The sequence below is a fragment of the Saccopteryx bilineata genome, chromosome X, assembly GCF_036850765.1.
Source record: "Saccopteryx bilineata isolate mSacBil1 chromosome X, mSacBil1_pri_phased_curated, whole genome shotgun sequence".
Lineage (NCBI taxonomy): Eukaryota > Metazoa > Chordata > Mammalia > Chiroptera > Emballonuridae > Saccopteryx > Saccopteryx bilineata.
In genome coordinates, this window is record NC_089502.1 from 137878965 (window position 1) to 137905042 (window position 26078).

At 39.9% G+C, this 26078-nt stretch overlaps 1 protein-coding gene across 2 annotated transcripts in view; it reads left to right on the top strand.

Moving 5' to 3' along the window:
* GPM6B (glycoprotein M6B) overlaps nucleotides 1-26078 on the top strand; it is a 146074-nt gene that overhangs the window by 46973 nt on the left and 73023 nt on the right. The window contains exon 1 of one of the 2 annotated variants that reach the window (XM_066249176.1): nucleotides 23130-23169. The exons of the other annotated variant lie outside the window; for it this stretch is intronic. Within the exon in view, the coding sequence (XP_066105273.1) occupies nucleotides 23145-23169 (25 nt within the window). The 5' untranslated portion in view covers nucleotides 23130-23144. Of the gene's footprint in view, nucleotides 1-23129; nucleotides 23170-26078 lie in introns of those variants that run through there. 2 annotated transcript variants of the gene reach the window in all.

A 26078-nucleotide genomic window follows, 5' to 3' on the forward strand; every position in this document is an offset into this window, starting at 1 on the left:
ACTGTATATTTCTGGAGGCTGGAGAGAGGTCTCCAGTGCAAAAACAGTATGCAGAGAAAGAAGTATTGTTACCATCAGAATCAGTGATGACTCTTTTAGATAATTAGCCTGGGACACAAAAGGAAAAAAAAAAACTCACTTTTTTTCTACTTCATTTCTAATGCCTGTTTTAAAATCATCACCAAGTTAAACAAGAACAAACAGGGCGGGGAGGTGGGAGATGGACAGAATAAAGTAACCTTGCCCCATGTAGAAGAAAAATGAAAGGCAAAAAGCTATGTCTTTCAGAGAAAAGAATGCGTTTCCTGTTTGCCTGCCTGGGAGCGGAGCAGAATGCTTCAGTGTGCGCGCCGCTGCTAAACAAAGAAGAGGGAAATGGCTGAAAGGACAGAGTCTGAACTGCCAAATGTTGGCTTGGTTAGAAACCATGTGACAAATGCCACTGTTGATTTCATTTACCAGGGCGGAAGAGAAAGAAATGTGTATTTTTTTCTTTCTCCTTTCAGGCTTTGCATGAGAGACAATGGAAGGTAATTAATGTGCACTGGCAAACTGTTATGACGGAGAGCTTAGCCTTTTCTCCATACTGAGCTTGTAACCGAGTGGTATTCTGCAAAAAAGTGAACTTGACAGCAATCCATAGCTGCATGCAGAATGTTTCCAAAACGGTGATAGTTTCCGTTAGTGTTTATCGTGTTCCATAAGTGATAGGAGACTCTACTAGGATCACAGAGAAGTAGACCTTGGGTGCTGAGAGGGGACTTAGACATTATCTAATTTGGCGGTTCTCTGGTTTTCTGTCCTCTCCCTCCCGTAGGATATAAAACCCAGCAATTAGGAGCATGGGCTCTATAATGCAAGAATTTTGAGAACAGAGAGGTCATTTTGGAGCGAAAAAGTGCTCAGCAGTTCTGATATGTTTTATCTACCACTAGTTCATGAACTTTGCTGTATGTTGGAATCAGCTGGACAGCTTTAGAAGCACAATGTATCACAAAGCATACATTGTTTTTGTGCTCTCTGGCTCCCTCCCTGGCCCTGAGACTCAAATGCAATTGTTCTGGGATACATGTAACCTGGTGGGAGCCTGAAAATCTCCCCAGGTGACTCTGATGTGCAGCCAACATGGAGACTCACTGCCTTAGTCCACTGTCCTGCCCGACATTGGGAATCATTGTCTCATCCTAGGCGTCACCAAGGAGGGAAGTAAGACTGGGGATCATGTCGGGGCAGGTCTGCGATGGAAACCCACTAGTGGGCTTCTAAAACTTTCCTGTGGGGAGAGGTGGTGTCCTCTGGCTACAGGTGTTTGTGGTGCAGTCAAGCTGGTATGAGGGCGTTCATGTCGTTTATTCTAGCGCCCTTGTCAAGGTCTTCCCCCAAGACTGCCCCAACACTGTCCTGAAAGAGAAACCCGAGGTGATAAACTTAACTTCCCACTTTGGTCATCATCATTTGAGATTAACTTACCTTTTTGTTACCAGAGGTGGAAACACAAAGCATTTGTTAGTGGGCATAGTAGGCATAAACAGGCTGTAATTAATGTTATTGAAAGATAAGGGCCACTATGAGACGGCGCATCTGGAGCTTGGTACCTAAGTTTCACATCAACTGTTGAGAATGAGTTTTTATATTTTGTTACTTTGTTATATTTGATTTAGTAGTAACTTCAGGTGGAGAGAGGTGGGACTCAGAAGAAGTCATTCTCTTTGGTTTGATGTTGGTCAGTTATGTTGAGAGCTGAGGAAATGATGATGTCAGCAGGAGAATGACTATTTTTAGGTGTCATGGTCTCTTCCTGTACGCTAAGAGAGGAAGTATGTCTTGAAATTTGAATGCTGATGACTGGATTACGTAGAGACTCTATCCTTTCCAGGCCTGTAGCGTCAACAGTGCTGGGAGCTTATAAATACTGTATGTGTGGAAACATTTTTCACATGCTCAGGTGAAACAGCTCTATCCTGAAACACACAGGACTAGAACCATAAAGATGAAGAAATGCAATATTGAAGGGAGTGTTTCAAGATTTCGCTGGAGAAAAATGTGGTAACCTGCAAACATCAATTGAGTTCCTAAAGGCATTGGGTTAAATTAATCATTAATTAAAAGTGAAACTTCAGGATGAGATTTTGCTTTCTAATTCATTGCTTAAATTTGAATAAATCTGCATCAATGCATATGTAGATTACTAATTGAATGAAATCTTGCAGCACATAACCAAAAAAACAATACGCGTATTATGCTTATGAGTTGTAGAATCAGGAGAAGGGGATAGATAACAAGGTCAGAATTGCATTTCTGTTGATTTAACAAATTACAAATGTATCACAAAGCATACAGTGTTTTTGTGCTTGTCAGGTATTTGGTCTTTGTTCTGCATATTTTAGCTTTCAAAAAGATATGTCCATTTTCCACTTGGAACCTTTATGGTAACAGTTGGAAGCAATGTGGGTAAAAAAAATGAAAACAAACTTCTCAAAAATCCAAACATGAAATAGTATATGGCTTTTCTGTATAAGGACAAGGCTTTCTCTGCCATGCACACATTCCTTCTCTGATCCTTTGTTGCTGTTGAATGTTCTACCTCGACTCCATCCATCATTCTTGTCTGCAGCAGTGGCCAAAGGTGCAGGGAGGAAGGACCTCAAAAGATAGTCCTGCCATTGGGGTCTATTTACATAGATTTAGCACTTCTGTGTCCTGAGAGGGATGACTAAGTCCTGCCCCATTCATGCCCTTGCCCTGCCTCAGAAGACTGTGCTGAGGAGGGGTAGAAATAGCAAAGGGCAGTATGGAGGGCCGGTCTGCCTCTAGAAGTCCTTGCCTGCTACCTTCCCAGCCAAACCTTCATGGCGCCTCCACTAGTGCAAAACTAGAGGGGATATTTTTGGAGATTGCCTCTACTTGCCAGGGAATTGGAGGACTTAATTGGGGGAAAGGTATTTCTTGGACATCTATTTGAATAGCTAGAAATTCCTCTTTCTAAGGTGACAAGCAAGATAACTAATTGAATGTTTAGTGCTTGTGTTAGCTAATCTGTTCGTTGCAATGAAATAGTGTCACGGAAAATTTTCTTTTATTATACAATGCCCATATACTTTATAATAAAGCAGTCTTCCATGTATAATTATAGTTTATTTATGCAGAGCTTTTAGACTGTAAGAAAAGTGGTACAGAATCATTTAAAAAAATAGCTCTGTTCTGTGAATGTGGAATTGAGAACAAGACTCCTGCAGTAACAAGTTACTGGATCTCTTCTTAACTAAGGTGACATATGCAAATATATACAGATGATCAACGAATGTTATTTTTCTAACCCTTCCTCTGGGTTTCATTTATCTCGTATAAATTTCTGGGCAGGCCAAATGCTCGGTGTGGTCACCTCATCTGGACCCATTTACTTCTGGGTCATCCTGTCAGTAATTTGAATACTTCCGGAGGCTGGAGGTTGCCTATTTTCCTTCTGTTGCGTTTGTTTATGTCTTTGTCTCTTTGATCTTGAGCCCTTGGTTGGGACCCCAGGCTCAATTACCTAACATCTATGGGAAAACTCAGCCCACTTAAGGACATGCTGCATTATTTTGTAGCTCTCAGGGGAAAAAGTGTGCCAAGAAAATGGAGACTGCTTGTTATTTCTTCTTACACCATGGTTCCAGAACCTTTTAATGGGAGTAAATAAAGATGAGGTAAGATCTGCGGAATCTTTAGATTAGGAAGTTTGCATTATTGGTTGATGGGTCCTTAAAATATTTTCTATCTCAGAACAATGAAGTGTTGCATTATGGCTACTAAATGTACTACTCTTGAAATGGGTGAAGTGTAGAACATCACATTAGTTCGTCTCATTCATTTGAGGAGTCCTGATGAATTCATTTGACGTTCAGAGTCTTGAGGGATCTAATATTTGTTTCTAGATTAAAACCTGATTAAGAGACTATGCATTTCTGCTTGACCAGGAGGTGGCTCAGTGGATAGAGCATCGGACTGGGACATGGAGGACCCAGGTTCAAGACCTCAAGGTTGCCAGCTTGAGCGCGGGCTCATCTGGTTTGAGCAAAAAGCTCACCAGCTTGAACCCAAGGTTGCTAGCTCGAGCAAGGGGTCACTTGGTCTGGTATAGCCCCCCGGTCAAGGCACATATGAGAAAGCAATCAATGGACAACTAGGGAACCACAACAAAGAATTGATGTTTCTCATCTCTCTCCCTTCCTGTCTGTCTGTCCCTGTCTGTCCCTCTCTCTGACTCTGTCTCTGCCACAAAAAAGACTATGCATTTCCAACATGAAAACTATTCTAAATATTTTATCCAATATGAACTGAATACTCTAAACCAGGCCCTGACTGGTTAGTTCAGTTGGTTAGAGCGTCATCCCAAAACACTAAGGTGGCAGGTTCAATCCCTGGTCAGGGCACATATGGGAAGCAACCAATGAATGCACAACTAATGGAACAATAAATTGATACTTTCATCTCTCTCTCTCTCTATCTCTCTCTTCCCCCTTCCTCTCTCTCTTTAAAAATAAATCATTTTTTATTGTATTGTTTACTTGTTTGTTGTTGACTCATGGACATAGACAAGAGTGTGGTGGTTACCCGGGGGAAGGGAAGAGAGGCGAGGGAGGGGGTGGAGGGAGGGGAAGGGGAAAAAGAAAAGCAAATAGAGGGTAAGGGAAGACAATTTGACTTTGGGTGATGGGTATACAACATAATCGAATGTCAAATGACCTGGAGATATTTTCTCTGAATCTATGTACCATAATTAATCAATGTCACCCCATTAAAATTGTCTAAATAAAAAAACAAACAAAAAAAAACTAATGAACTTACTGAACCTGAAAATAAATAAATAAATAAGGAGTACTCTAGACCAGCACTGTCTGATACAAATATAATGTAAGCAATTTATATAATTATTAAATGGCTATTACAACTTATTTAAAAGGTTAAAGATGAGGTTAAATTAATTTAGTAACATTCTATTTAATGCAATATATTCAAATGTTATTTTAACATGTAAGCAATATAAGAAAGTGAGATATTTACATTATTTTTCATACTAGGTCTTTTTGAAGTTCAGGATGAACTTTGTAATTCCAGCACTCTCAACAGGACTAGTCCCAATCAAGTGCTCATTGGTGCCATGTGGCCAGGGGCTACAGTGCTGGACAACACGACTGCAGCTCTTCATTCCTAAATGCACGTAGTGAGAGATTGATAACTAATCAAGATTCTTGCTCAGATTTAGAAAGATGACTTGAACATTCAGAAAAGGAGCTGTTTGAAAAGAAATGTGATAGAAATCTGTAACAATTGGTATTAGGAACTAAACCACTTTACATAAAAAATCTTTGTTTTCATTTGAGGACCATTCTCTACAATGTTTTCTTGTGAATTGGAAGAGCAGTTTGTACTTGTCAAAGACTAGTTCCTGATGACATTGAGAAGCGGTGTACTGTACTCCAGCGGTTAAGTGCAGACCTCTGTAGGTACAGCATCTGGATTCGAGTCCCACCTGGACTACTTGCTAGCTTTCTAATCTTGGGCAAATTCCTCTTCCTGCTGCATGGAGGCTCAGGCTAGTAATAGTAACTATCTTCTAAGGTTATGAGGATCAAATGAGCTAATAGACACAAAGGACTGAGTACTAAGAAGTGAGCTACTATATTGTATAATAGAATTAGCTCTTACAAGCATCATTCTCATGGAAAAGTTGTTCTGTTGCCCTAGGTCTCACTTTCGACTGGCTTATGTATTCACTTGATAACTACTCACTGAGTACTTTCTGCATTGCAGTTAGTGTTTCAGTTACTGGAGCCGGAGTAGCGGAGGAGAACAAGAGTGCTGCTCTCACCTCTTGCATGTTAGTGAAGGGACATGGGCAATAAACAAGCGAGTAGGCAAATGAACAAGAGCATTTCAGAGTGTGAGCAGTGCTTCCGTGTCTCTACAACAGGTTAACATGACTGTGAGGCGCTGGGGTGGGGTCAGACAAGCAATCAAGGGAAGCCTAGCCACAGAGGAGAGAGATGGTAGGAGCGCAGACCTGCATGAGCAGATGCTGGCAGCCGGCACAGATCCGGGGCATAGTGTCAGGCCCAAGGAAGTGCAGGTTGTAACAGCCTCATGGAGAAACTGATGTATACTATTTGAAGTACCGAAAACTGACTCGTGTTTGGGGTGCAGACAGCAGAGAGATGAAGTCAAGAAGTAGGCATGGGCTGCACCCTTGAAGACCTTGGAATGTTATCCTTAGGGCAATAAAAGGTGTAGGGCAAGGAAGTGCTCGGATCTGAATTGACTTTGAAAATGGCACTCTGGCTTCAGAGAATTTTATGAGATTGGGGGAGAGGACCATGCCTATCTGTGTTCTGTGACAACGTGAGATTGGGTACACTCTCCATTGCTTGCTTTGAACATCACTAATCCCCCTGCAGCCAGCTCATCTGCCAGCCTAGCTGTCCAAAATACATCATTTTCTGCTTCTACAGATGTGTAGTGGGGCCTTTACTCTTGTGCAGGTGTGGAGGGGGGCTTTTACCCTACTGTGGTCTGTTACTTTAGACTGAGATACCATGTATGTGCACATAAGATTCTAGGACGATCAGTGGGTGTGTAAGCAAAGGGTTTTGTGTTCTTTGAAAAGCAAGGGAAAAGGAAACCCTCACAGAAGCTGAAATTTTCCCTAGCTATTCATGTTTTATTTAGGTTCTTCTGTCGGGTACAACTGCAGGGCAGAATATTTATAATGTTTCTGGGATGGCTTATCAGAATTCTCAGAGTTGTAGAACTGATGTAATTATGTCCTCCCTGAGTCAAATTTAACAGTCTGCATTGGAAGAAGCTTCTGGCAGTTCTGATAAAAAGTTCCTACTGAGAACAGCTGGCAGCATTGTATTTGAATTTAAAAACCATATTCTCACTTGCCCACAGGTGGACTGTCTACACTGCAGCTTCCCTCCGTGAGTTTTTAATCCATGGGTGGCTCATGCCGCCAGACAACCTGTTTGTATGTCTATCTTCTTCGTTAAAGATTATCTGCTTTTTGTAGTCTGTCGGGCTGCTGCAACAAAACACTACACAAGGGGCTTATCGATAACAGAAGTTTATTTCCCACAGTTCTGGAGGCTAGAAATCCAAAGTCAAGGTGCCAGCAGATTTAGTGTGTAGTGCTTTTTGGATTTCCTTCTGATTAGCTCATATCCAGGGCCTTGTCAAATCCTAGTAAATCAAACCAACTGACAATGACATTTTGGGGGATAATTAGCAACATTTGAATATAGACAGATCTTGGATGAGCTTAAGAAGTTGTTAATTCTTGTGGGGTAATAATAGTATTGTGGTTATATAGCAGGGGTCAGGAACCTTTTTGGCTGAGAGAGCCATAAACGCCACATATTTTAAAATGTAATTCCGTGAGAACCATACAATATGTTTAACACTAAATACAAGTAAATGTGTGCATTTTATGTAAGACCAACACTTTTAAAGTACAATAAGTCTCTGAATTCTTTTTAATAACGTTGTTATGCTGTTGCTAACCAGTGATGAATAAAGTACTTCTTACCATTAATGTGACTTCTGGTGCTGCATGGTTTTGCTGATGGCTTTGTAGTCTGGTTGATATGTGGTGAGATTGAGTTTCATGCAGGCATTGAGACTTCCATCCATTAAACGTGATCATAGGTTGGTCTTAATTTTCTTTAGATGTGAGAAAGACTGCTCACATGCATACATAGAGCCAAACATTGTCAGTACAGCAATACTCACACGCTGCAGTGTGTGGTATGTGACGGGAAGCACGTTCCAAGTTTTGACAATCAGCTGGTCTGCGGGTTGAAGTTTTTTTTCATTTCTCCCCACTTGTGTTTGCTCACTAACTTGCTTGCTGTCATGCAAGACTTTCCAAATCTTCATTCAGTGACTTGAACTTATTCACCCACATGTCTGAGGTCTTCAGGTCAAGCAGCTTGTAGCTCAAAATCTCTGACGGAGACACCGGGGATGTAACTCAGGTCGGCACTGTCCACTGCACACTCATGTGGATGGGTGTTGAACTTAAAAAGATGAGTGCACTCACGAAATTCTCCAAAGAACACTTTGAATGACTGCAGGAGATTAGATGTGAAGCCCGCTAGCTGCTGAAGATCAAGATGTTGAGCAGGGTCACTTGCTGTGCATGCATCTTTAAACTCTCCCAGTTTTTCAAAGTGTAGTAAACGACCTGTTTCAATGTCAGCAATGAAGAGTTCCAGCTTGTTTTCAAATGCAAACACTGCTTGTTGAAGGGATAAGACTGTATTTCCAACGCCTTGCATTTTCACATTGAGCTAGTTCAGATGTTCAGTCATGTCCATGAGATAGTAGAACTGCAGGAGCCACTCTGTGTTAGCTAACTCAGGATGCTCGATGTTTTTCATTTCAAGAAACGTCTGGATTTCACTCAGACAAGCCGCGAAATGGCTGAGCACCTTCCCTCTTGACAACCATGCACATTGCTGTGCAGAAGCAGACCAGGATAATTATTCCCAACTTCATCCAGCAGTGATTTAAACTGGTGATCATTTAAAGTTCGAGCAACAATAAAGTTGACCACCCAAATGACCAGTGACATTACCTCACCAAGCTGCTCGCCACACATCTGAGCACAAAATGCCTCCTGATGTAGGATGCAGTGAAAACTTAGGATGGATCTCTTTTCATGTTTACGAAGAAGCACTATGAATCCTCTGTTTTCCCCCACCTTGCACGGAGCACCATCAGTACACAACAACATAAGTTTATCCATTGGTAGATTTTTTTCTTTAGCGAACTCAGTGAAAGACTTGAATAAATCCTCCCCTCTTGTGGTCTCTTTCATAGGCAAAACAGCAAGACTTTCCTCACGTAGTGTGTCACCGACAGCATACCTTGCAATCACGCTGAACTGGGATAAATGGCTTATGTCTGTTGATTCATCCAAAGGAGAGAAAAGAATGGTGCTGCATTTATGTCCTTCACTTGTGTTGCCTCAATTTGATTCGCCATCATGATGGTATGATCGTGAACAGTTCTTGCTGACAGAGGCATGTCTTTTATTTGTTTGATTATCTTGTCTTTATCTGAAAAGTAAAAAAGTTCATTGGCAACATCAAGCATGAATGTTTTGGCATACTCCCCATCTGTGAATGGCTTTCCATTTCTCACAATTGCTAAAGCCCCAGCAAAGCTAGCCGAATTCCAATCACCTTGTTGGGTCCAAACACGGAGTTGCTGCTGACTACCTTGCACTCTGCACAGTAGCTCTTGACATGCTTTCTTCCTGCTGCTCCCCGCTGGATATTTCGATGCAAATGCAAATGTAGTATGGTGTGTGTCGAAGTGCCGTTTTATATTTATTTGACTGTTCATCGATGCAATTTTATCATTGCATATTAGACACACTGAAGAACCTGCTCTCTCCACAAAGGCGAATTCCTCTGTCCATTCCTGCTAAAAAGTACAATACTCATCTTTTTTTCTTTTAGCCATCTTCTTCGTCAAAAAGAGTTTCTGCAATTAGCTAGCTGACTACTTGATTAAAAGGAGGGAAGTTTACTTCCTGACCTCACAATGACCCATGTACGTTGTGCATTATCCAATAAAAATTTGGTGTTGTCCCAGAGGACAGCTGTGATTGGCTCTAGCCACCCGCAACCATGAACATGAGTGGTAGGAAATGAATGGATTGTAATACATGAGAATGTTTTATATTTTTAACGGCATTATTTTTTTTATTAAAGATCTGCCTGTGAGCCAAATGCAGCCATCAAAAGAGCCACATCTGGCTTGCAAGCCATAGGTTCCCGACCCCTGTTATATAGGAAAATATGCTTTTTAAAAATACGTACTGAAATACTTACTTGTGAAATATCTTTAGAGAAAAGAGATGAAGCAAATATAGTGGAATCAATTTGAAAATATTAGATACAATCAAGTGAATCAAAGGACCCACATGGCCAGAAATAGTTTCTGAAACCAATATTTTTTTGGTACTACCCTGGAGAAGTAAGTTGGATTTAGGAGCTCTGTGGATTATAGCCCACCAGTTCCCAAATTTTTCCCTGTTTACATAACTGAAACTTTCTCAGGAGCCTTAAGAAAACTGTACCTAAGTATCCCTGTCAAGTTCACATGCTCCCAGTGTTCTTTGGGGAAGCATAATTAACATTTTAGAGAATGTTGACGTCTTGGTACATCTGCTTTATCCCATATCAGAGGCCACTCTCCAACTTTTAAAGGGTACATCCCACTTCTAGGTGGAGAGCATTACGTTTTAGGACAGAAAGCTCACGTAACCACCAACTCTTCGAGCTGCTATGCATTTGCCTCTTGATCTTCAGCTGTGCGGGTGCAGTCAGAGGCTGCTTTGTGGGAGGCTATGGTCAGGAAAGCATCCTCTTCTGCCCCATGACCCAGACCTTGCAATGACACCAAAACACACAGCTGGAAATTGTGACCCAGAAAATGGCTTTGCCTGTGTTCTCACACAAACCCCAGATTCCCCCACTCCACTACCCAGCATGAGAGTTGAGACAGTGCTCCCAAATTACCCCAATGGCTTGGCCATTATTTCTGAAGCTGGACAGGGGATGACACAGCATCATGGTATGTGCATGATGTCACCTCAGGCATTGCCAGACAATAGACCCACTCAAGTCGGACATACAGCACTCTATAATGGAGGCTAGGTTCCGCTGGGAAACAGCCTTTCTCTTGTCCACTGCCCCCAGTGTTTATAGGTGGATGTGCTGTGCCTGAGCTTGCACAGCCTTGTGGAAGCTTCCTTTTGCCCCCAGAGTCAGCAGCATGCCACCATCACAAGCAGTAGATTGTTCCAGACCACCCTTGACCATCTGGCTAGATTCATACCACCAACTGCCTTGCACACTGGTATCTCATTCCCTAACGTTTCTGTTGAACAGTTCCCTGTGTCTTTATCTACTCATGCAGAGCTTTTGATACTACTCCTGGGTGACCAGTTATGCTGGGAATGCAGGACCTATGGGCATTCATCAGAGAACATTTGCATGTAGAAATTTTTAATAAGTGAGACTTAAAATTTTGAAGACAAAGATGTAAACCTCCTGTACGTTAACTTGTTATCTCCCCTGCTGAATAAACAAACAGCAGCGGTTTATCAGTGACCATCAAAAGAGACTTTAATACACCTATGAGTGATCCAGAAGTTGGTGTAGGACCCGATCTACAGTGTCAAATGGTGTAGAGCCCCGAGGATGACCATCAGTTGTTGCTTTTGGCTTTTCTCTTGATCTTTGGTTAAAAAGGATTGCCTAGGTGCTATATCAAATTAATCTCATCTCTGTGACAAATGTATCACCATTACTTCTCTTTCCACGAACTCATTGCCCTGTCTCACTTACCATGGATTTTTGTTGTTCTTGTGGAATTCTTCCTTGCTTTTATTCTTTTCATTTATTTTTAGCTTATGATAAAATACATATAACTCTTTACCATCTAAGCATTTAAAAGTATACAATTCTGGGGCATTTAGTACACTCACAATGTTGTTACAAACATCACCACTATCGCACCAATCCTCCTCAGCCTTGTGTGTTCATTCTCTTTCAAACCCATGTGAGGACTTGCTTCCGCCATGATTTTTTCTCCTGGTGGTTCCCTGCAGCTTCCAGTGAATTGTGCATCCTTGGCATGCCCATGAGTGCCTCTCATTCAGCTCCACCTAGAGAAACTTTACCTAGTTTGGTTCCTTTTTGGGGGGGTGCTTTTCATATCTTTTGTGTCTACCATGCTTCTTTAGGCTTCAAGATATTTGTTTCTCTACCTGTGCCATCTACAGTCTCTCAAGAACAAAACACACATTCTTCATGCTCACTTGAGTACTATTTTTGGCTTTCTGTTGTTGGGCTATTCTAGTAACAACTGGATATTACAAAATTAGGTTTCATTCTATTGCTCACAAAACTCAGATTTTCATCAAAATATAGGCATTGTAAGTTATCCCATGTTTAAAATACTAGCTTGTCAGAGAATTAAAAAGTAGACCAAAGAGGAAATGGGAGATTGAAGGTAAGGATTGTTATGTGTGTAGGGTTAAAATGTAAAATTTTAGTAAAATAATAATAGTATTAAAGCAGACTTCCTGACTTTGATCTTATTTAATCTTCATGACAACTGTGTCACGAGGAGCCTATCATTATCCACACTTAAAAACAAGAATATTGAAGTCCAGAGAGATTTAGTGCCTGGATCATGGCCACATGGTTCTTACCTGGCAAGGTGGAAATGTCTGACTGCAGAGGCTGGGCCTTTGACCCCTCTTCTATTTAATCTCTTATGGGCCTTGAAGAGAGTATACCCAAAATGGCATGTGTATTCATTTCCTAGGACTACTGTAAAAAAGTACCACAAACAGTGTGGCTTGAACAAAAGAAATTTATTTTCTTACAGATTCAGAGGCTAGAGTCCAAAACCAAGGTATCAGTAGGGTTGGTTCCTTCTGAAGGAGCTACCCCAGTTTCTGATGTTGCCTTCAATTCTTGGCATTCCTTGACATGTAGAAGCATCACTCTTAATTTCTGCTTCTACCTTCACATTTTCCTTGTGTCTGTCCTCTTTGTCCAAGTTTCCCTCCTCTTATAAAGACACTAGTTATTAGGTTAGGGCCGGCCCTAATCTACTGTGACCTCGTCTTTACTTGATTTCATTTGTAAAGACCCTATTTCCAAATTCAATCCTCAACAATATGTTAGTTTTTCGACAGTGCACAAGCTCTTGGCTGTTGCCACACCATGTCATTTTGAGGATGGACTGCTGTCATCAGGTCTCTATACTGCCATTGTAGGTATGCTAATGACCCTCCAGCTTTATAAGTGGCTTAACAGTTCTGTATTCTACAGCACCTTAAAGATGTTTTGGGTATGCTCATTGCTCAATGAATATCTGTTGAATCTAATTACCAAGGAATATGCCATTGATTATGTTAATTTTCCCCAACATTCATTCTTTTTTGTTAATTTTTCTCCTTAAGCTTGAGAAAAGTGTAGGCTTTTCTTTATGAAATTGTTCCAACTTATTTCTAGGCTGGAGCTTCAATCTTTATTTGCATCTGTTTACAAACTGTTGAAACAAAGCTTTTGACTACCTTATAACGTCTTCTTAATTCCATTCTTTTGGATAGAAATAGTATTAATATATCCATTGTAAATCACTGGCAGCTCAATTTGAAATGTGTCTTTTTGCACAATACGTACTATTAAGTATTCTCCTGTGTTGTTGCTCAGGGTAAAGAAAGATGACAGAGTGTTTTGTGGGGTTTTGGGGTGTTTTTTTGTCATTTGAAAAATCCCAGTCCTTTTTTAATGCTGTATTTAGTTTTTCGAAGACACAGTACAGCTTAATAGAAATGGGAACTTGCTATTTTGATGACGGAGAATGTGGAGAATGGGATACTTCAGATACATTCTAAAAGGAAATGTATTTCAAAATACAAATATTTGTTTTAAATTATTCATTTGGCAAAAATTGAGACACATGCATGGCCTGGGTCCCTTGAGCACATTTTAGTGGCACTTACATGGAATGAAGCAGCTGGACTAGGGTATAATCATAATTATAATCAGTATCATTAGAGAGCTTACTGTGTCAGACTTTCTTCTAATTGCTTAATGTGGATTGACCCATTTAATCCCAAGATCATTTTATGAAGTAGATACAGTCATCCTTTTTTTTTTATTGAAACAAAATTCACATAACAAAATTAACCATTTTAATAAGCAATTAAGTGACTTTTAGTACATTCACAATGTTGTGCAACCAGCAACTCTGTCCAGTCCCCAAAAATTTTCATTTCCCTAAAAGGAAACCCTTTTATCCCTTTCTTAAGAACCAGGGAAAAGCCATAAGATAATAAGCCCTTTTCCTAAGGCTACCTGACTGGTAAGTGATGGAGGCCGTGTTTGAACCTGAGTACCAGAACTCAGGCTGTTCTGTAGCCTTGTTGGAAGATCTGTGCTTGAGTCCTGGCTCCACCTTCCTCCCTGGGCACTGTACAGCAAAGCACTTAGCCTCTTTTAACTTTATGATCTTCATAGAAAAAGCAGGTGAGGCCTGACCAGGTGGCAGCACAGTGGATAGAGTGTCGGACTGGGATGCAGAGTACCCAGATTTGAAACCCTGAGGTCGCTGACTTGAATGGGGCTCACCAATTTGAGTGTGGGATCAGTGGCTTGAACATGAAACCGTAGACATGACCCCATGATCGCTGGCTTGAGCCCAAAGGTTGCTAGCTTAAACAAGGGATGACTCGCTCTGTTGTAGCACCCCCCCCCCAGTCAAGGCACATATGAGAAAGCAATCAATGAACAACTAAGGTGCTGTAATGAAGAATTGATGCTTCTCATCTCTTTCCCTTCCTGTCTGTCTGTCCATCTCTTTCTCTGTGTCTCTCTCTGTCTCTGTCTCTCTCTGTCACAAAAAAAAATGAAAAAAGAAAAAGCCGGTGAAATGCTTGCCTGTTGCTGAGACCTCAGAGCTACTCAGAATTTCTTACACTGCTCCCCTTAAGAATCAGGCCACACCTTTCTTCCTCTGTCAGACTTCCACACCAGTTCTGCAAAGCAAACAAAACACCAGGTGGGAATACCCTGTTCTTATACTCCACCTATGCATCTCTCTATGTCTGCACTCATCCACCCATTTTGGAAGTTTCCAACCCCTTCACCGGAGCTGGGAGTAAGGTAAAGCAAGAGAGATGCCTAGGGTGCAAAATGTTTGGAGGTATTCACTCTTAGGGCTGTGTAAGCTCAGGGTCAGGGCTCTCTTGCCTCACCTTAGTCCCAGCCTTGCCCTGCACCTCTGCCAAGGTCATTCAGTTGTTAATGCCTCTCATTCCTTGCCTCCCTGTTCTAACTTCTTCCCTCTGTTGACTTCGAGGGTCCCCCCTCCAAACTCTTCATCCTGTCTCTGATCATTGATTGTAGTCCTCTCTGAGGTTCCTCCTCCGCATACTTCATGTTGGCAGCCAGTGCTTGGTTGTATTTTTCCCTTGCTCTCCATACCCAGTTGAGTCATCCCATCCACTCATATTCTGCAATCTGTGTGTTGATGACTCTCACACCTACAGTTCTAACCCTGTTCTTTCTTCCCTGCTCACCCTCAGTGATCATATATCCTGGTTGGCCTGCAAACTCCCAATTTATTCCTGTTGTCTTAGAATTATTATTGGCAGTGCCTCCTGTCACATTCAAAAGTGACATGTTCATGTACTACAATTTTACCCAATGCCTTAATTCTCATAGAATGTCCAGCAGACATGAAATTCAACAGATCAAAAGCAGATTCCCTATTGTCTTGCCTAAAGGCTGTGCTGCCATGGTTTTCTCTATGTGTGTTAATTATATGTTTAAGGAGCCCTGCTTTCCAAGGATGAGGAGAGATTGCTATACCTGGAGGAACAGATGGACCTCCACCTCTGTTCCCTGACATTCACCCTCCCTTCGATATCAAGAGTTATTGCTCTTTTAACACTCTAGCCCAGCGCTGTATGATTCAACTTTCCGCCATGGTGGAAATGTTTTATGTCTGTTCTGCCTGATATGGTAACCACTAGCCCATGTAGCTAGCTAACTATTGGGCACTTGAAATGGGGCTCATGCAGCTGAGGAACTGACTTTAACATTGTGTTTATTTTTCATTTAAATAACTACATGTACCTAGTGACTACTAGCCCATGTAGCTAGCTAACTATTGGGCACTTGAAATGGGGCTCATGCAGCTGAGGAACTGACTTTAACATTCTGTTTATTTTTAATTTAAATAACTACATGTACCTAGTGACTACTATATGGTACAGAGTGCTCTACTTCAATACCTCTCAGACTAACATGCATGCAGGTCGCCTGGGGATTCTGTTAAAAGGCAAAACCTGCTTCAGTAGGTCTGTGACAAGACCTGAAATTCTGCATTTCTAACAGGCTCCCAGGTGAAACCAGTGCTGCTGGTCTGAGGGCCACACTGTGAGGAGCAGGGCCCTAGCCTAACCCAATGATTCTCAGCCCTGGCTCACATTAGCCACACTTGGAAGGTCTAAAAATCTGTCAGATCCCCAGGCCCTGCCCCAAGCTGGTTACATCAGAAGCTCAGGCTGTAACCTGGGCATTGGGGTGTTTCTGTGTGGCACCTACTCATCTGCAGCATGGAGCCTCTGCCTGCCTCCTCCAAATCTCCTGATCCTGCCAGAGGTTGGTACAGCTCTTTTAAAATCAGATTTGGAAGGTGCCATACAGACTTGGCCTCACAGTAGTTAGAAAGAATTTACCTTTTTACAAAAGGCTGTTCTAGACCATGTGACTTTTGTGAGAAAATGTATGAAGACCCTGTGAATTAGTTTATAGTTTTCTTTGCACACATGCATTCATCATATAAAGAACTTAGTTAAAGAATTAAATACAGAGAGAAGAGCTATTTAATGTCAGGTGCCTCTAGAGACTGGGTCCAGGAACTCAGAGCCCTCAACCAAGGTGGTGTTAAGGGCTCTGTTCTCTGCACTCACATAGCCCTCAGTTCTTACCTCATTAGAATGATTATCATGGCTTTATGACTTATCTGCGTTCTTCCTTCTAGACTGAGAGCTCCTCCACATTAGGGCCACTATCCTACTATTCTCTGCCTCTCCACCCAAGCCACTGTCAGGATCTCCTAGGAAACGTCCCTCAGACCTACTGGTTCAGGAGCCTGAGAGGCTGAGCCCAGGAGTGTGTTTAAAAGTCTTTACAGACCATCTTGATTTGCAGACAGAATTGAGCATCACTGCCCTAGAGCTTAATGTATTCTCTGACACTTGGCAAATATTGAATAAATATTTTTGAGTGTATGGAAATAAGTTTTACATTTTAAATGTCAGTGGAGAATCTTGGCAGACCCCCATCCTAGCCAAAGTATCAAGGTTAACATCACAAGTAATTTATATTGACGCCATTTGTCCCCTGATACGATGCACTGCAAAGGACACATCATGTTTGTTAGTTTCCTTCCCAGTAATGCATAATCTCAACCAAATTATGAGGAACAGCAGATAAATTCAAAATGAAAGATATTCTACAAAAGACATGACTAGTACTCTTCAAAAGAGTCAAGGTCATGAACAACAGTGACTGAGGAACTGTTAACAGATTGAAGGAAGCTAAGGAGAAGTGATAACTGAATGCAGAGTGGGATCCTGGATTGGATCCTGGAACAGAAGAAGGACATTAGTGGGAAAACTGGCAAAATCCAAACAAGTTCTGTACTTTAGTTAATAACACTGTATCAAGGTTAAATTTTTTAGTTTTGATAAATGGTCTGTAGTTATGTAAAATGTTAACATAAGGAGAAGCTGGGTGAAGGATATAGGAGACTCTTAATATTTTTGTGACACTTCTGAAAGTCTCAAATGATCTTAACAACCCCCCCCCAAAGATTGGTTAAAAATAAATGAAGAAATGAAAAATGTTACTGAGCAGGTTATTCTGGAAGTAGAGACAATTTCAACATGGAATCGAAGGTGGATATGCACAGATTACAAGTTGATGGTCTACATTTTCATCATGACTCCCTAATGTTTCTGAATAACTCTATTGATACATAATTCACATACCACACAGGTCACCCATTTAAAATGCACAATTGACCATTTTAGAACATTTTCAGGGGTATGTAGCTATTACCACAATCTAATTTTAAAATATTTTGTCCCACTAAAAACAAACAAACAAAAAAACCCTATACCTACTGGCTGTCACTGGACATTTTTCCCTAACTCACTGTCCCAGCTCAAAGCAACCACTAATCTACTTTCTGTCTCTATAGATCATTTTCTATTCATGTCCTATTATAGACTTTTTATTTTTAATAGAATCATATGTGATCTTTTGGGTCTGGCTTTTTTCACTTAGCATAATATCTTTGAGGTTCAGCCATGTTATATCATGTATCAATACTTTATTCCTCTTTATGATCAATAATACTTCATTGTATAGATATGTAACACATTTAGTTTATCACATTCATCAGTTGATAGACAACCTAATATTTTGAACATTATTCTGATGGCTTTCTTTTTGTCAAACCCTAGGGTAGAAGAGTCCTTTAGCATCCCATGTTCTATGCATCTGTTGCTCTGGAAGATAGACTCTTGGAACAAAGTGCCGTCTCCAAGTATCCCAAGCAGTATTGTTTACTTATGTACACGATTAACCACTTTAGAATGTCTTTCGAATTAAGGCAAAAAAGTAACCCCAGGGTCCCAGAAAGAGGAAAAATGTGGGTTATATTATGTCCAAATCAATAATCACCACTTCAGAGAGCCATGCAATGAGTCACTTTATTGAATAAGTGTGAGAAAGAAAAGATATTAGTTGTCCAAGAATGCTATTGCCAAACTTTGTGGAAGCAATCTTTTCTGTGGAAACAGCGTACATTTTATTCTGTGCCATGGAATTTCCCCTCATTCGACCCAAGGGGTAAAGGAAAACTCTTATGCAACTATAACATTTTAAAAGTTATTCTTTTATAAATAGGCTGGTTAATAACCAACAATAGACAATTTTATCTCAGAAAAGATGACTAAGATCCTGTATTTCGCTTTTAGTGAAAGATGATTTACATATCTAATTCATGTTCTATTAGCAAAAGTTGTGGGAAGTAAGAATTGCAACAAAAACCCAAGACTGGCTTAGGATCTGATTTAAAAATCCAGTAGTTACAGTCAGATGTGAAGATTACCTTCAAAACTCAGTAAACTGTTAACCTACTCTTTGCTGAGGCATAGACTTTTTATGTTTGACATTGACCAGCTGTCAGTTACTGTACTCTAAAAGTGTTTTTAGTACAAAGCATTGCATCTCATTTAAATAACTTTTTCCAGAAGTATCTTCTCTCTCTCTCTCTCTCTCTCTCTCTCTCTCTCAATGCCTATGAAGAACGTTTCACTTTCTGCAAAACTCTTTGCCCAGCTTCAATCTTTCTCAGAGTTCTGCTGTCATACCTGGATGCGAAATGGAGACATTTCACAGAATCTAAGTTCAGAATGAGGCCCTATGCTAGGTATTTGCATGCATTATTTCTCATTTTCCCACCAACCCTTTCACCCAGTTCCTTAACTCCTTATAGTTATTCTAATGTGCCATCCAAAACTGAACATCCAACAACCGATATCATCTTTGTTCCCTGTTTTTGGTCATTCAGCGTAAGCTCTAATTAGCCTCTTTAGGTGAACATATTATTGGGCTCAAGTTGATATTTATTACAACTAAACCCATCAGTCCTTTTCTGTATGTTGCCCTGTCTTGAAATCATGCATTTGGTTCCTACGACTTAAATTTTGGATATGACATTTGTCCCGTGATATTTATCCTTTTCAGATTCTCCTCATTCTGTCAAGTTCCTTTTGGCATCTTATGATTTGGTCATGGAGTGGGTTGGCCTCACTCCCTAGATTTTTGGGTTTTTTTCACTCCCTAGTTTTATATCACCTACAGATTTAATCAAGAAGGTGTCAGTAACTGTGTCTGAGCTATTGATAAGCATGAAAGGAAGGGCCAGCCCAGATCAGTCCAATGACTGGAGACTTCTCTGCAGCTTATCACCACCACTGGCCACAGCTTTGAGAGCTGTTCTGCCTCAATATCACGAAGGTCATCTCTTCCACAGTCCCTTGTGCACAAGGCAGTTTGAAAGACCTATACAAGTGCCTTGCCATATCCAGATAGTTCATGTCTGGAAAATTCCCTCAGCCCAACAATCTAATTCTCTTCTCAGAAAAAAAGCAAGGTAATCTTCTTATATCTAATAATCACTGCCTCCTTTCCTAAGCACTCACAAAACATTCTTTAATAATCTCTCCTAGACTCTTGACTAGAATGGCTATCAAATTCAGCAATGCATATTTTTTGAGGTACAAATCTCCCTTTTCTTTTTTGAAATTACAAGTACATTTTCCCAACTCCATTTGTGTTACAGGGGAGGATTAGCCACTTTATCTTCCAGCTCTCTGAGTACCTGGGTGTAATATGTTATACTTAAATTCCTTTAGGATCTGTTGTAATCAACTTGGGGCCTCAATTCTCTCTTTCTAGTATTTTTTTTCTATTCTTTCCTGGCTGAAGGTCGTTATTGTTGTCCAAGAAATCAAGCAAAATGAAGTTGAGATAATTGGGTTTTTTACCTGTTGGAATTGAAACACAATTGAGCTCAGGACCTCTTTGCTCTTTTTGATCATGATGTCATGGACTGCCTTACAGTTTACCAAGTACATTTGATCTTTATAACTGTCCTGGAATCCGGTGATTTTACTACCTAGATTAAAAAATGAGGAAACAGAATTGAACTTGACATTTTGTGACATAGCGTTGAGTGACTTTTCCAAGTGTCCATGAAGCCTGATGCTAGAAGAGCTGGCCCTCCTGGCCTTCCCACCACACAGCCTCTGGTGCATTGACCTCCCACACTGATCCTTCAAAATTCTTGTTTGTCCTTTAACATAGCCCCTTTCTCTCTCTTTCATTTACACTGTATGGGATGGGCGATTCCTATAAACTATTCAACTTCTGACTGTTTCCTTTTTCACTTCTTTTAAGGACTCATTGATGGCTATATTACCAAAATATCATTTCTGAGACCACCCCAATCCTCTAAAGCTGTCTTCCATTAAAAACTCTGATCCTTGGCTCAAAAGTGCCTTTTTCTGAACCTTTGGAAAGCCCTCAAGCCTGGACTCTGCCTTCATGTGCCATGTGCTCCGGCGTCAGACCCTTGCGCCACCATCCAGTGTGAGAAGACATGGCCACTTCCTGCCAAAATTCCCTTCACTTCACCAACCTCTTCCCCAAAGGAGGTGTCAGCACTTGGTCTAGTGTAGCAGCCTCCTGTCTGCTTTCTATCAGAGAAAATTGGCAGCAGCACCAGGCGAGGTGATTCTGAATTTATCAGCTGCTCTTTTTTGCTGAATAAGACACTCCATGGATCTGCTTCAGTGATTTACCTACATTACCATGCATGTCCTTGGAAAGATGGGCAGAAGGTTAAAGGTCAGCATCTATTTCTTTCAGATTTTTCCAAGTCTCCTGCTGACTTTTCATGTTCCTTTTGTACTATACAGGGGAGAATAAAAAAGATCACCTTTTTAATGTAATTTTATTGATACAATTTTTTTATTCTATTCAATACTGATGTGTTTTTTTTTAAAGATTTTATTCATTTTTAGAAGAGAGAAAGAGGAAGGAAGAGAAAGAGAAGGGGGGAAGGAGAAGTGGAAGCATCAATGACCATATGTGCCTTGACTGGGCAAGTCCAAGATTTTGAACCTGCAACCTCAGAGTTCTAGATCAACGCTTTATCCACTGCACCAGGTCAGGTCTATTGATTCAATTTATGGCAACTTTTTCTTTCCTTCATTAACTTTCACTGCTTTCCAGAAATAAATGGGCTACATCCTGTAGTTGTTGGTTCTCAATTCTGGATATAATAAAATAAGATATCATAAAAATTGCTTTAGGAAAAATATGGATTTGGTTATCAAATATGATACAAAATATGAAACTACAACATTAGTATTTCTTTCTGATTTCTTTCACCGTTTCACTGAAAACTTAAGGAACAAGGATGGACCAAAGGGAAAATATTTCTCTGTTGTTATGCCAAAGACTTCATCTCTTTTCTTTCAAAATGTCACACATCCTGGATTTTTAAAAACCACTATAATTATCACAAGGCAGCTCTTTCTCTAGAAAGAAAGTGAGTTTCCCATTAGGAGATCATGGTTATAATAATCCATCAGTGCTGGGACCAAATGTAACTAGAAAAGTGTGTTCAAAAGCTGCATTCATTCGGGAGAGAGAAAGAACAACCTTTCACATAATGAGCCCTGGGAAGTGGCCAGTATGGAAAGGTCGCACAATTGACAGTTGGCGTCTGAATAACTACTACTAGCTTATTTTTGCTTGCACTGTTATAGCTTTTGTGGTTTTTTTCTGGGGCTGAATCCCTGGTGTCTTCAAACAAAGTTTCCACTGAGTCTGACTGTCTCCTTTTAAACTTCTCTGCATTGTGGAATTACAATCTACCATTTGCATGGTACATGGCAACAGTTACTATGGCATGAGTGAACAAAACGAGGTAAATTTTTATTTCAAATGGATAGGGCATGTAAATATGATATTTGTTCTTATCCAGAAATGAGATGTGCACTAAGGCTGTGTAAAATCATAGCTTTTGCTGTTCATTTTTCAAAGATTTCCCAAAGGATGGTTGAGTGAAATGACATAATATGTAAAAATGCACAAGATCCCTGTCATCTGAGCAGAATTGAGATGGATACTGTTCCCAAAGATCCTGCTTGCTGCTTATCCAAGATGCAAGACATTGGTGGGCTTGGGAGAGAGGGGAGTTTACTTCCAGGCCCTATGGCTTTCTATGATTATGTTATGCCAATTTTAAAACTATAGTTCCACATACAAAATTAGAAGTGAAAGAGACAGCTCTTTGAGGGTGCGTGGGGGAGTAATATACTTTTCTTTTGGGTGCTTTCCAAAAGCTCTACAATGTACTTTTATTTATTGCTACTGCTTCATGTTATTTATATTGTACCTACTGACCATGTTATATTACACTCATCATTTATGTTATAAAAATAGTGTTTGGGATTCAAAACAGAAATCATGGGCCGATTCTTAAGAAGTCACAGAAGGCAAGTGTGCTCAAATCTCTATTGTGTTCAGAAGGAACTCTCACTGGCTGTAGTGGCCCCTGTGATGTGTACAGTTAACTCTCAGGAGATTAGCCATGTGACCTCAGCAAAGAGAGAACTACCAGTGTGTCCTCTCTGTCTTTCTCCCTGCTGTCTACCTGCCTCTTGGCTACCCTGTTCCCAGGAAGATGAGGCCATAGCTGAGGGCAAACAAAAGTTTCTTTCTGGCTTTTGAGCTTCTACAGCACAATATCTACTTGATTGGCTTTGTGGTTTTAACTTTGTGGAATTTTTGCCTAGTCTACTGAATTATTTTTAACAAAGAATATGAAAAAAGTCCTTTTCAAAAGCAGATACAAATATATTCAGGATTTGACTGTGTTAATGATCTCATTTATATGGGAAAGATCTTACAGTTGCCAAAATGGCTACTCAACAGCATCAAAAGGGTAAGAACGGCATCTCCCTACATTGTTCTCACCAAAATTTATCTTATGTGATTGTCTTGTTTTATTTAAAAAGAATCTTCTGGAATTTTGGCAACTGTTTTTGCCTTGGTTGAGCTCCTATGGGAGCCATCTTTTATACTAAATCTTCACTGTACCAGAGTATTGTAAGATTCCTATATATTTTAAATGACAGCCATATTGTACTTTACAACAGGTCGATGCGAGATATTTGTGCTCTATTCTTCAAAATCTATAAAACTGAAATAACTAAAGGGTGGGGAAAAGAGGTAGGTGATGAAAATAATTCTAGAGAGGATTCCCTTGTCTTCTAAAATTCCCTCCTGTATGAAAACCACCTGGCCACCTAATGAAATTTTCTTTCAACTCACTGTGAAGTGTTTGTTTTATGGCATGTGTTAGCATGAGTGATGTTTCAGTTGCTACAATGTGATATCAATTGCCAAGGTGATGAAACATGGGTCTCTTTTTTGATCTGGGACAGGAATGGAGGATGGGGAAAAAAAAGAGAGGTGAGCCAAGAAAAAGGGACAGGCATACATTGGTGAGGCACATTGTTCATTTATTTCAGTAGCTGTAATGCCTCACTTTCAAACACTATTGAATACTCTGTGGGTGGTAAGATTGTGTGTGGGAGTGTGCATAGTTATAATAGCTAACATTTATTGAATGCTTACTATTCTAAATACTTTATAGCTATGAACTGATCTAATCCCTATGACAATCATATGGGATAGCAGGGTTCAAATTCTGACTCCTCAACTTCCTACCCATGAAAATGTGTGCAACTTACTTATTTTTTTTTAGATGAACTAAGAGGACCCATCCCTTGGGATTGATTTTAGCATTAAATGAGATAATAGGTATAATAGATTTATAATTGTGCCCAATATATAAAAAACCCAAATACGTACAAAATAATTAGCAATAAAGGAAAATCTGTTTACACAAAGACTTAAAGCGAGCATAGACAGCAGCAGCATTCACAATAACCCGAAACTAGGAACTACTCAAATATCTTTTCAATGAATCAAAAATATCTGTGATATATACGTAGTATGAAATACTATTCAGCAATAAACAGGAAAGACATATGCATACACACAATATGAAAGACTCTCAAACATGCTAACTGAAAAAAGACAAATGCAAACATACTGTATGGTTTCATTTATTTTATATGACATTCTTGAAAAGCGGAAATATAGCGATAAAAAGTAGATCAGTGGTTGCCAAGGGTCGGAAAAGGAGATCAATTGCAGAAAGTGCTAGAGAACTTTGTAAAGTGTGTGGGGGGTGGAATATTCTGTGTTTTGATTGTGGTGATTGTGGTTACTACTAATGTGATCAAACTGGACACTTAACAATGGGTAAAGTTTAGTGTATGTAAGTTATACCTCAAAACTAAAGAAAATACACTTCCTGCAAATTGTAAAGCTGTATGATGTTATATTTTCTTGTATTTTAGAACAGGAATGAATGGTTTTTACCTGTTCTTGAGACTATTAGATTATTTCAAAGGAGAATTAATGCAGGAGCTACTGAGCTCTGCCATACTAACTGTGGTGATAGATACAAAGAATGGATAGATACAAAGAATGATGTCAAAGGGACTTATGCTCTTCCTACACCTTGACCTTAGCCCAGTAAAACTGAGTCTGGATGTTGGGCCTCCAGAACTATGCGAAAATAATTTTGTATTGTTTTAAGACAGTGATTTTCAACCAGGGTGCTGCAAGAATTTTTAAAATGTGCAACACCTGACTATTTCCTTAGATTGTCAAATAAAAAAAAAAATAACACAGCAGTCAAAAATTACCATCCTGTGTGAATGCCCTGTCTTGAACCATAAGTATATAGGTCATATCATAAAGTTTCACCTTATTGGTCACATTGCATAATAAGGTTGTGTTTGATTGGTTAATTCTTGGGAACAGAAATTCTTATATACAAGTATAGGCACCTGATTTTTTTTTAAGTCACTTTGGAGCAAAGCGGTGGGTAATCACTATCTTTTTGTAAATCAATCAAAATTATAACTTCTTTGTCAGATTTGCAAAAATATAACATATTTTTGGTTGTGCCACAGAATTTTAGTAATTAGTTTATATATTCCATGAGATGAAAAAGATTTAAAATTGTCCTTTTAAGCCAATAAATCAGTAGCCATTTGTTATAGCAGCAGTAGAAACTAGTAAGCCATCTCTTCTCAAGATTTACTTTAATTATAGCATCTTTTGCCTTACAAACTTCAATGAACATGCGATAACCTGGCATCGTATAAAAATGCAGCTTATGGTTCAGGTGGTCTCGGGTCAGCAGGAACGTTTGCATTTATACTGAGATCCCGTGATTCTGCAGGTGGTTTCAGCCCACACTCAGAATAGGAAGGTTCTGGAGGCAGTACTCATTGTCTGGCTTTCTCTCCTTAACCCTTTGAGTAGTATGAATGTTCATATACATCCTCGTGCCTCCTGACCATCCAGAGTACGATCGATTTATTTTAAAATTGTGAAAGGCAACATTTAAAAAAAAGGGAAATGTATGTTCTTCTTGTTTTCATAAATTGAGTATCAAACAAACATTATTTTAAGTTAATAAAACTGGAACTGGAACTTGTTTCATTTTTTGAAAAAAAAAAAAAATCACTCCTGGAGGTCAGTGAGCATGAAAAAAACTCACTACTCAAAAGGTTAACCTTCTTTGGTCAACATTACTAAAATGTTACATCCCGTTGGGGCACCTTAGTTTTTACAGGCATGTAGAGAATTACAAACGTTCTGAGTTGAGCCACAAAGACTTGGAGTAGAGCCAACCTGGGAAGAAGAGCTGCAATTATTCAACCTGAGGAAGAGAAGGCTGAGGGATGAATTAATAATGGTATGTAAGAA